Raw genomic sequence first — 12,206 nt, forward strand, 5'->3', positions numbered from 1 at the left:
TTAGTTTCCTCTGTCAGCAGAATGAGTACATTACAGTTATGTATAAAGAAATGCTGTAGAAATATATATGTGTTTTCATAGTTTTCGCCACATCGAGGTAGCTGTAGGCCTCTTCATCCTCATAGTCGACTAGTCCCACAGGGCCACTTCGGAGTCACTTTTGTAACCGTAGATGTACGGCTGTATGGAGATGCATGTGGACAGCACTGGGTATAAATTCAAGTGAAGATTGCGACAAATGTAATTTGTTACTTGGTAGCTGTCATCGTAGGCGTCGTCACAAAGTTCGACAGGTTCATATACGGTGGAAACGCGTGCTGTGAGACATACGGACAGAAGCACGCCGTAGAAGTCCGAAGCGTGGCCTCGCTCACGCCTGACGTTGCGTGGAGAAATTCCTGTATAAAGGAGTTGAGCATTAGCAGTAACGCGCAGCCACTTGAATTTTTCACCCTCATGGTCGCACTTACAGTGTTCATTGCTTTCATATCCCATTCCTTTCTTGAACTCTGTCGGTGCAGCAAAGACCCCTAATGTCTCTGAGAGGTGGAGAAGAAGGACGGGACAACCGCATCACGTGGTAGCCTCTATACGGCATTTTGTACGCTCTATTCCATGGCAATTACCACGTGGTTAATTCCTAAACTGAAGCGAATGGCTTTGAAATTTACCTCTAATACGTGACGCAATAAGATGCAGAAACAATTATTAGACGCACCAACACAGTGTTTGCAACCCAGACTTTGACGTTTTCCTTTGTGATGCAGCTTCAGCGAATGACCTGCTTTTGAGTTTGCTGTGTGCCGCATGGGGCACAGTGTTTACTACAGAGCCCCCTGGTTAGGAGAAGAGAAAAATGTGCAACAGAGACCATTTAAGACGAACACGATTAAAACGAATCCTTGTTTAAAACGAACACTGCGAGGCCATTTCTTGGTTTACAGCAGGGCTTATTGGAAAGAAAATCCGATTACGATGAACTGTTTCTCGTGTTCTTGCGACAAACTTTCGAGGCGGCCGCGAACCGGGGTGACCCCGCACAATGGCACTCAAGGGGTATCCGTGCGGGTTATGAAAGAAAGAAAAATATATAAAATGTTTCTCTGCGAGATAGCACAGGCCCACCATATAGCTTCCTAGTATCTTCCAAGTAGCGCCAAATTGCAAGATGACTGTGTTGAGGGAGCGAACTGTCTTCAGGGGAAGCTTTCTCGCCGCTGCGGAAAAGGCAGTGCACCGTCGCGCCTGCGCTGACGCGCAGTGGTAAAATCTCGGCATCGCGCGCGCGTCACGTACCGTTCGTTGACTCCCAGAGACTAAAAGGATCGTGTGTGCTAAACTTGCACTTTGACTTGTGCCTTAAACTTTCAGTTGACGTGACGTTGTGACTTGCCTTACCCTGACGCAGAGATGGCTAGATATCGGCGGCGCGTGGCGCGCGCATTGCCTGTGGTGAACGGAAAGGTTGCGCAGTGGACTTGCGCGTAAAATTTGTAAAAGATGCTTTGAGGAATAAACGAGACAAGAGAGAGGCGCACAGCTACCCTGCAGAGCATCTGCGAACCGCTGTGCGCGGATGGATAGCAAAAATTTAAAAAAAAAACACCACATACAAATTGCAGCAACTTTGGGGTATATTCAGAAAAAAGAGACAGTGCAAAAAGAAAACTAGACCGACGCTATTTTTAAAGGGACACTGAGGAGAAATTGAAGTTGGCTTGTATCGACAGAATACCAGTTCCTGATTACAAAAACGCCACTGATACTGACAACAAAGCTCTTCTAACCTAGAAAAGCTCAAGAACCAAAATACAGGTATCGCCGCCACAGGCCGAACTCGCAAGTACAAGCATGGTGACGTCATAGGACGAAACAGTGTTGCTAGAACCAATGGTTCTAGTAACCGTTGGACACGAGAAGCCGCGAATCACTGAGGCGCAGCCAATGCATGCGCAAATCTCCTTGACGTCGCCAGATGGCGCCATGTACCCGGCAGCTACGCGCGCGCCTTCAGCATCGGGACCAATCAGCACCTACTCACTGGCGGTAGGCGGGCTCCTGGTATTCCGCTAACGATAACGAGGTACACAGTATGCTAAAGGTTTCTATTTTCGAGAACTTCGTTGACGACTTCGAGAACGGGATCCATCGTAACGCTGGCAAAACGCCGGTGCAAACGTAAACGAAGCGACGGTAGCGACGGCCACAATAGCCGATAGATGCCTTCAACGTGCGGCCGGCGGTGGCTTTCTTTTCGGCTGCTGCTAAGCCGCAGTGCTGGCTGCCAGAAAGCAAGGAGTCTGCGTTACGTAATGTGCACGTCATGTTTCGCGTCACTCAGTCCTTCGTCGTCATCAGAGAGTCCCAAGTTTAAATCACAGCGGCGGGAAAAAATTTTCAACTTCGAATCCAAATTTCTTATAAATAAATGCATCTTTCGCTGCGGGCCAAGTGGCAACAAAGCCATGAAATGCCGAACTATCAGATTTTGCTTTAAAAAAGTATTAATAGAGCTCTCCTCACTGTCCCTTTAAATAGGATAATGTGGGCACGTTTGATGCCCTGTCTTCAGCTGACATAATGCATAGTGCAACAAAAGCTCTACTTGCAATTATCCTCTCTCCGATAGGCTATTTTATACATTGTTTTTATTTAAATTCTTATGAAGAAACCTAGGATGCTCATTTATCTTTTTTCTGCGTTCACTTCTGTTTGGAGCAGCTTCTGACGAGTTGAAAAATTTTTCTGGTCCCTTCAGGTTCGCCGTAGAGGGGTTTTAGTTTGTTGTCAAAATATGAGGTGTGTGGTAATCGTTGAAAACTACGGGCATAGACGAAATATGTGGAATATCTGCCCATTCTTTAACACATTCTGGAGACAGTATAGGGGGCTGAAAGAAGGACTGAGCCTTCGGCTATGTTTATTCCGTGAGGTCCTCTTGTATAAATATTTTATTACAACGAATATCAAGAAGTTCGGTATTATTGTGAGCTCTTTTAGTTCCAGGGAAGTGTTTGTTGATTCGTTATTGTTATTAAGTTTCTAGTATATTTTTTTCTTACTATACGAATGAATATCGAACAAGCGGAAGGCATTTTAAAAAGCTTGACATAGGCATTTCCTTCCCTAAAGAAATGACAGTATATTTTGTTGGTGTAAAATGCAATAATAAAGTTACAAGAGACCTTTCAAAACACTTCACTGCAGATTAAGCACTTCACGCAAGGCCACTAGAATTGAGTAAGTAAGAGTAGTTGCCGTTGCAGTCTAGGCGAAAATGCGTAGGCATGAATAAACAATGTTAAATATAGTGCTTATGGCAAACAGAAAATGTATAAAAATGTTAGCAATGAAGAATATGCACATCAGTCCTAATTCGCATGTACATGCTGGGTGCGCATCCTCTTTCCCTGAGTCTGTCGCCTCTTGGCGCTCCAACAGTATGAATTTCTACCATGTCAGTCAAGCTGGCACCCTTCAAGGCATCTTGTATTTGCAGTTGGATAGATTTCCACGAGCTCAGCAAAAAAATTAGGTTGACCGTTCTAAATCGTTCCAAATAAATACGTAGTGTTTTGCAAACCATATATAGGCCGCCGTATTTTTATTTAATTTCTCAAAATTCTACCCATACTATGTCCTAAGGCTTCTCATAAACATTTGCAATTTATTTTGTTGTACGCCGTGCATATTTGAAGACAGTTATATTCAGAGGAGAACTTGCCAGCTCTATTAAGAAATGTTAAAGATGCTGTCGGTGTTAATCGTCTTTTTTGGCGAACAATTTTTTTTGTTAGCCTCGTTAGCTCGTGCCCCATACAAGCAAACCACACTGAGCTGCACTGCAAATTTCCTCCGTAAAACAGTACGCGCCTCGTTTAGAACTTTGACAGGCATGAGCTATTTGTAAGTATTAAGGTGTTTTCAATTAATACCAAATATTTGTCAGATATAAGCCTTAAAAATTAAACACAACATTTACGTGCTAGTCGGCTTCTCTAAACGTTGATGATGATTTCTTTCCTCCCGATAAGGTGGTGCGATGAAATCGAGAAAAAATTTACGTCTCACCAGCCTCTTCTTTCTCAACTTTTGGCTTCGGTTCAAGTTCTTCCGAAGAGTGCTTCAGGTCAGTCTTTTTAATGTGGATGCTTGAATTGCTGGTGCCCAACTATAGGGCGTAGAAAAATTTTACTGTCACAACCACTGTGTAATTTTTGCTCTGCCAGCCGCTCTTTGAGTGCTTAGAAACCAAATTTTACATGTACTTTATTTCCTTGCGGCTTAACACCTGCAACTTTTTGAAACCAAACTGGTTGAATGTGAATATGCTACTCTCTCAAGCACTCCTTTCTTTGTCAATCGTTCTAGAGATCAATAAAACACAGGAACTGTAGTTTAATTGAAAACGTTAAGAGATTATTTCTATTTTTTTATTTCTTTATAGGGCTCCTATTTAACGCTTTTGCACACAGGTGCACAGGACGTTCACTTTGACAATTCTATAAAGTAAAGCGAACGTTCCTCAGCAGTGCTTCTGCGATTGCAATTCGTGGAGGTATCGTAATTGTTATTCCAGTACAATATTTCGGGGAAACCGCCAAACTGGAGTAGATTTCTATTAAGGAAGCAATTACTCATTAGCATCCACTGAAGCGGAGCCATAAAGCTACAAATGCAAGTTACACACCGTTCACGAAAACTTCGCACCGAAGAAAGGCGTACCCTAGTCGTGGATGGAGCCTTGGGCCATCGCCTGTCAGCGGAAGTCTTTTTATCAGTTAAGCTAAATAAAATGGCAAGAAGAGCGTAGGGAGTTGATCAGTAACCCATAGTTGAAATTGGGTTAGTCGAAGATTTACTGTAATCGCTGATTTGCAACAACAGAGAAAATTCTCATGAGCGGCCGCACGAACGAATTCATACGGCTAAAAAGAAAAGCTGTTATGGTTTCACGGAAACTTCGTATTTGAAAAAAAATTGGCCCTGAGCCTGGAATCGAACCTTGAGCCATCGCCTATTAAGGGCAGTCGGTAGAATGTGATCATTAATTGATCCTTTATAAGATTTTATTGCTGACGCTGAAAAAATCCGTATACTGGGCTAATACCACTTGGTTGGTAGTTTATATACGTATAATTTTTGTTCTTCAATTCGAACAGTGCGACGACGCAAGAAGTTGGAACAGAACAAAGGCTTCTCTCGAGCAAGAGGATCAGGATGTCTACCAGTCACAGGCTACTGCACTATCCTCTAATCATGAGTTCAAAGGACTGCTTAAAAATTTTCCTCAACAAAAGGTTGAAAGTGTCACCTAGTGAAGTGTGCAGACCCTATTGTGATGTACGTGGCGTCATTACTGGTAATACTGTGAATATGTTTGCATTAGGAGCTTAAAATATAGCGGAAATAAACGTTTTACACAATTCTTTTGAGATTGGTAGCCATTCTGAGCGCAGTTCTTATCAGCCAGTCTCTCAAAAATGTCCCATTTTCTTCAAAATCACGCACATCTCAAGCATTTCAACATCGTCAAGCGCTGTCCATGTTCGTGATAACTGAGAGGCATGACCATGAGGGTTAATAATGGTTCATATTTTGTGTTTCGAAGTGGAACGTACATTATACGTAGGACATGGCCCATCCGAAGACACAACGTACACATCATCATCATCAACAATATCTTTTATTCGTTTCCTTAAGGGGTAATATATTAATGTATTACATAATCATTCTCATTCCGGCCTTTCTTTTCGCATATTGGTTCCTTTTCATGTTCATTATATTCGGGTAAAAGGAGCGCAATGTATTGTAGAGCAAAAATATGAAATGAAATGCAGCGCACACACAGATTGAGTCTTGGCTGGTGATATAATCGAAATAACGAATGCTGTAAACACAGTTGGCGCACAATTTAATTAGTCAGTGTTATCCGATGGCCATATCGAGCAATTGAAGCGTATTATGTAAGCAAAGGTAATTCATCAGTGGCGGGTTTTTCAGCTGTACTAATCACAGGTAGGTAGCCACACTGCATTTTTAATGGACCATGCTGATCTGCAGGAAGATCCACTTATCCGCAATACAAGACACTCTGAACAATAATATCAGCCTTGCCCACGCACAAATTACGAGTTTTAGACACTAATAAATGCATTGAGGTTATCCTGAATAGGTACACATTACCTAATCCATGAATTCACTTCGCTTCGTGTTACAGCACCAGAATGACGTTCCTAGAAGGTAATGAATGAATTCTGACCATAAAAAAATAAAGAAAAGTCAATGTGATCTACTAACCTGTCCTTTGTGTAGCATGAGCTACATTAGCCACAGTCTCGTCGTTTCGCGTGCTCTGTTGCTCGACTTATCATCATTCGATTTGTCACCGGGAAAATCAGGTTTGAATATCATCCCGCAAGTCGATTGCAACTGTCGGCGTCCACGCTGCAAAAAACTGGTTTCGAGCGTTGAAATGAACAGCGGCTTATCGTACCGTATCGGCGGCTTACCGAAAAAAATGCGGAAGCCAAGGGTTCCTGAGAAATGATAAGATAGAGGTGCAGGGGATAAGGTAAGTATAAACTGAAGAAAGAAAGAGATAGAGATAACCAAAAAACAAAAGATGTGATTGAGAGGGAAAGTACGGGTCGGGGTGGAGGGTCAGAGAGAAAAGAAACTACGAAGTGGCGTTATGACGTGCTGGTAAAATGTTCGCACCATGTGCAAGACCTTTTTTCAAAGAATTACGCCAATGCCGGAATTATGCCAATGCCGGAATGCCGGAATGCCGGAATATAGTTGAGCGAGTCTACGTTTGTAGTAAGATAAAACAATCTATATAGTAAGATTAAGAATTAAACAATATTTTAACCTTACGGGAGCATGCTTCATGCCAACAGAGTTCAGAAGGTGGTAATATTCTTGCATCACGGCTGAGGAACTTAATGGCGTAAGGTGATCTGTGTATACTTTAAGTGCTCATATAGGTGGATAAACCGGATAACGTGTGCACAGTTTAGTGGGCATAGTCAGGTTGATGATGATGACGATGATGATGATCTCGCAGAGTTTAGGAACGCTGTAGCATATTTTGAGGAACAGAGAAAAACAAGAAAAATTGCGTTAAGTGCAACTGGGCTGACACCAAGAGATGACTTCATGCTGCTAATAATGTGGTGAAGGTGATAACCAGAATTTCTAAAACGTGGTGCTCAATTGTGGGCACATTCAGTATCATTACTTAAGTAAGTCTCATGAAGGTAGCGAAGTTCTGATGTGTAGTTAAGTTTGGTGCAAATGGAAGTTTCATATGACAGCTCACGGAAGAATTCCTCAGACAAGAACAGCGACCTTCTAATAAAGTCTAATATTGTTGAAATGTCACCGGAGAGTTCAGTTATGTCTTTACCGAAATTTTTTTCTCAGGTAGTATGATATGCTTTCGTGTGGTTTCTAAAGTTTTCACTTTTTGATGTTAAGCTCCATCGTCGTTTTTCAACACTCATTTTTTATTTGTGAAGCATACTGTTTAGGTTTACATGGTCATCGTGAGAAGAAATGCGAAGTTACAATAAACAAACCTTGGTGAAGCGACAAATGGGCGATGATATGACAAAGGGTGGGTTGTTGACGGTTGATAAAAACGAGAAAAGTCGCGGCCCAAATACAGGAAGGCCCAAGGGTAGGAAGTTGGACACTCTTGAGAGCACCGCATTACGGACTGAACGACGCCCCTCGATGACGATGTTCTGAAACCGTTTCATGAGGACGAAGTTAATACTGGACAAGGTTAGTGGATCAATGTGAAGACATGAAAGTTTAGACATGAGACGTCTGCTTGGAGCGAAATGAATTGCTTCGGAAAAGTCGAAAAATATAATATTAGGTTGAAGTAACCACTACAGGTGGAAAATAAGCTCGTCAATGAATTCCAGAAGTTGCTGCAAATATAAAACATGAGAGCCGAAGTCATGCTGATCCGAAAAAAAATGAGCTATTGCAAAGGCTGCGGATTATGTGCATATATTGTGTTTCAGGAGCTTAGAGTGAACGCACATTTATGAAATGGGCCGGTAGTTGTTGGACTCCAACGGCTTCCTTATTTGAATGCTGGGACTACCCTCTTTGGTTGCCAGTCATCCGAAAACGAGCTGTAGTTAAGGAGTAGGCAAATATAGTTTCGAAGATACGGCTGGAAAGTATATTAGTAGTCTTGAGAACACATGGATATCGTTAGAATCGAGGCTACTTGAGAGCTTTAATTTGACGAGTTTTACGATGACTTCACAATTAATATGAAGGGGGTGCACCCGGACCACCTTTCAACGAGGTGAATTGGAGCGCTTCGAGCAAAAGTATGAATTTTGTACATTTCAGTGCTGTTCTACCTGCACCAGAGAGCCATCCAAATATGTAAATAGTATGGATTTTGCGAGGCATAGAGTTAAGGACTTTCCTTAATTTTTGATGCTGGTTGTTGCACAAAATCTTTTGCGGATTCCCTTATAGAAGCAGTTGACAGTTTTAGTATAGCGTTTGCGTTTTTTGCGTACGCAACACGCAAGATGTTTGCGTACGCTAAATTCAAAGCGCGAACAACACTTTTAGGTGAGCGTTTGCGGACCGTTCCGCAATAGGCGCTTAGTAGACATACAAAATCCAGGTTCAGCCCCGTTTGGGTAAGTACCTAGCGCCACCACACGTCGAAAAAAAAAATTGAGGTCGTTTTGATCCAAACCAAGCCAAACTCTCAAAGCGCGCGCTTTTTCGTCTTTGTCTGCAACCTCTGCTATTTCGGGTGATTTTGCCAGCCTTCACGACATGCCTTCAAGCATCCTGTGCGATCATCGCCTCCTGTTTGTGCTCACTTGGGCGGAAATTGACGACCTCATGTTGCCGCATGCTGAGCGATGGTTACTGAAAGGAGATTTTTCAGTGGACTACTTGGAGTACGAAATGAGGCGCCAACGGGAGTCGGTGCTACTGCGATACCGTTCCCGCCACGGACTGCTGGACATAGACAACATCGAGAGCTCCTTATTCAAGCAGCAATTTCGGTTTGAAAAAGACGACATTACCGAACTGCTATGTGCTCTGATGGTGCCGGACACTGTAATTAGTGCCCAGAGCGTCAAGGTGCCTGGCCGCGAAGCACTCTGCCTCACCCTTCGTCGGCTGGCGTACCCCAATCGATGGTGCGACCTAGAGCTCATCTTCGGGAGGCACACTTCGGTCATGTCAAGCATAACATCGAAAATGCTCAACCACATCGTCACCAACTTCGGGCACCTTTTGAATTACATTAACAACCATCAGTGGCTTTCCTCTCCCACTCTCAGGGAATTCGCTAATGTAAGTCAGTTTTAAGGCGAAAGCCTTTAATGCCTCATACTGGGAATACTGGGAATCGAACCAGGGCCTTTGGCATTAGTGAACGCATGGGTTTCATAAATAAAATAAAAGAAATAAAAAATAAGAATATAAATAATAAGAGAACAATAAAAATAAAAAAGAACAAAAATGAAATGGATAAATAAAATAAAAAATAAAATATAAAAATAAAAAGAGGAAAGCCAATAAATATAAAAGGAAAAACAAATAATAAAATAAAAAAAAAATTAAATAAGAAAAATAGATAAATACAAAAGGAAAAGAAACAAAAACAAATAAAAAATAAATGTTAAAAGGAAAATATAAAAACAATAAGAATAAAAATGAAATGAAAAAATAAAATAAAAAAACAGTGCGCCGGGAAAGGCTTTCGCCTTGCAGCACTTTAGAGAGCCAAGTTCCCCCTGGATTTTATCACTCCAAAAATTAGAAATATTGCGAAAGTGTCAATAGTTCCACGTCGCAACGGTCCATAAATCTGAGATACTGCAATATTAGCAATCACATCATGAAATAGAAACCTTACACCTTAGCAGTGTGAGGTTACTATATGGTGCGGGGGCGTCAGTGCGCTGGTGTGTTCTGTGTCTGGGATGAAGCATAAAAGAACGTCTTGCTGGGCAAGTTGCTAACTGTTCATCTTTCTTTGGCTGTAACCAAAGATGAAGCATAAGATTAGTCGGTATGGATCACCGCATGCAATTTGCCTGAGCCGAGGAAATAATTTACAACGCAATTTCTGATTTTATCATGTAGGTTCCGTTACCACAGTGTGTTGTGCTAAAATTGTAAAAGGTCACATTTATGGTTTGTTATGGTCTGAAGCTTCATGTATGCCCCACACGGTTATTGATTAATCATTTTTTGTTGCTACAGGCTGTCAAAAACAAAGGTGCACCTCTGTCAAACTGTGTTGGATTCATTGATGGCACTGCCCGTGCCGTATGCCATCCGAAAAGGAACCAGCCGGACTACTTTTCGGGACACAAAAGAATGCACTGCGTGAAATATCAATCACTGATGTGTCCGAATGGTATCGTGTGCCAACTAGATGGACCTTATCCTGGAAGACGGCATCATGCAGGTAAGTCGCTGGGCTATATTACGCAATTATGGTTGTGTAATCTGCTGCAGCGTGTCACAGCTTTGAAACTCATGACCTTGCGGACAAAAACATAGAATCTATCATACTGCAAGTTGCACTTAGTGACAGAGGTGAACCATGTTCCAAAGCCAGATTGATTTCAGGAGGCCTAAAATATCTTTCTATGATTGGTATGCCAGAAGGAACTTGAATGGTGACAAATTCTATCGGGGATCATTGAATGAAGCCATGAATCGGTTAAAAGATGTCATTTCACGGTTCGCAGAAGCACCTGAAAAGTGGCAACTTCATTTGCAATATTCTTAAATTTTAATAATGAACTGTTGATTGGACATGCAACTGAATGTGCTTAAACAGACATTGTTGGCCAACTTTCTGCCGTCCAGGTGTTTTATTTTTATGTACTGGTTTCAGGGCACAGGAGACACTTGCAGATGTTAAACTTCGTCATTTAGCTGATTTTGTGCATCAGTTAGATCTAGGTTGAGTATCTCAGGCACAGAGTAACAAAGTAAAGATATAAAAGAATGGAACGTTCACCATGCATCATAGAGACATCCATTTCATTGTGATTGCCAATTCTAAGGTTTCATAGCATGTCCGCATTATTTCACAGAACTACTGTTACAAATTTTATGCTGGCATGACTTTGTGTTTGCCTCATTTTTAAAAAATTCGGATGCCTGTCCCCCTCCCCCCCAAACACACACACACAATATACATATTCTATCAAAGCTAGAGGCATAATGCGAGAGTAGCTTTTATTTATATATCTCGTTATTCTGGCCTCGCATGTCTTGTCTAGTGTTCAGTGCTAACCTTATTGCAAGGGTGCTATGTACTTTGACTACAAGGAATGGCTCTAGTTTTAGGTTTCTGTGCACGTGCCTTTATGTGCGTTTTTGTGTTGCAGAAATACTGGAGGAAAGTGGTGCATACTCCAAAATTGAAAAGCTTGCCAGCGAGGAGAACTTTGTTATCTACGGAGACCCGGCGTATCCGTTGAAACCACTGTTGCTGAAGCCCTACGGAGGTGCTTTCCTGACACCTCGTCAGCAGGCGTTTAACCATGCGATAAGCAAAGTTCGGCTAGCGGTTGAATGGGGATTTGGGAACGTCGCCGCAGAATTCGCGTTTATAGATTTCAAAAAGAACCAGAAGCTTCTGAGACAACAGGTGGCATAGATGTACAAAGCTGGGACTATTCTCACCAACTGCCACACCTGCATGTCAGGTGTCTTCATACTTTGGCCTGTGCCCTCCATTGCTGAAGACTTACTTGACCCCATCTGCTACATAAAATGCCACTCTAATCCCTTCAAGCACCAATCAAACCTGCTGAGAGAACAACAGTCCTGCCTCATTAATATGACTCCCGTTAATATGGACGACATGAATTATGGACAACTTTTCTGGAGATTAAACTTTTTTAATGTGTTTATACCTTGTTAATATGGAAACTCGCTGTGTGGTGAATGCACAAAGAAAAATGCTCAGAGCCCATAGGGGCCCATGCATTCTTGTCATGGTTTATTGGGGTTTAACGTCCCAGAGCCACACGGGGTATGAGGGATGATGTAGTAAAGGGCTCCGGAAATTTTCGACCACCTGGGATTGTTTGTTTAACGTGTACTGACATCGCACAGTACACGGGCCTCTAGAATTTCGCCTCCATCAAAATTCGGCCGCCGCTGCCGGGATCAAACCC

General features: G+C 42.3%; 1 protein-coding gene and 1 pseudogene across 1 annotated transcript in view; both read left to right on the forward strand.

Moving 5' to 3' along the window:
* Positions 1 to 844, forward strand: part of LOC149347170 (putative sodium-dependent multivitamin transporter) — a 47,102-nt gene extending 46,258 nt beyond the window's left edge. The window contains exon 15 of the mRNA XM_089541509.1: positions 768 to 844. Coding sequence (XP_089397635.1) covers positions 768 to 844 — 77 coding nt within the window. The remainder of the gene's footprint in view (positions 1 to 767) is intronic.
* Positions 845 to 8,823: 7,979 nt separating this feature from the next.
* Positions 8,824 to 11,798, forward strand: LOC149347171 (uncharacterized; annotated as a pseudogene).
* The last annotated feature ends 408 nt before the right edge of the window (positions 11,799 to 12,206 follow it).

The sequence above is a fragment of the Amblyomma mixtum genome, chromosome 4 (assembly GCF_055824585.1).
Source record: "Amblyomma mixtum isolate Tamu chromosome 4, ASM5582458v1, whole genome shotgun sequence".
Lineage (NCBI taxonomy): Eukaryota > Metazoa > Arthropoda > Arachnida > Ixodida > Ixodidae > Amblyomma > Amblyomma mixtum.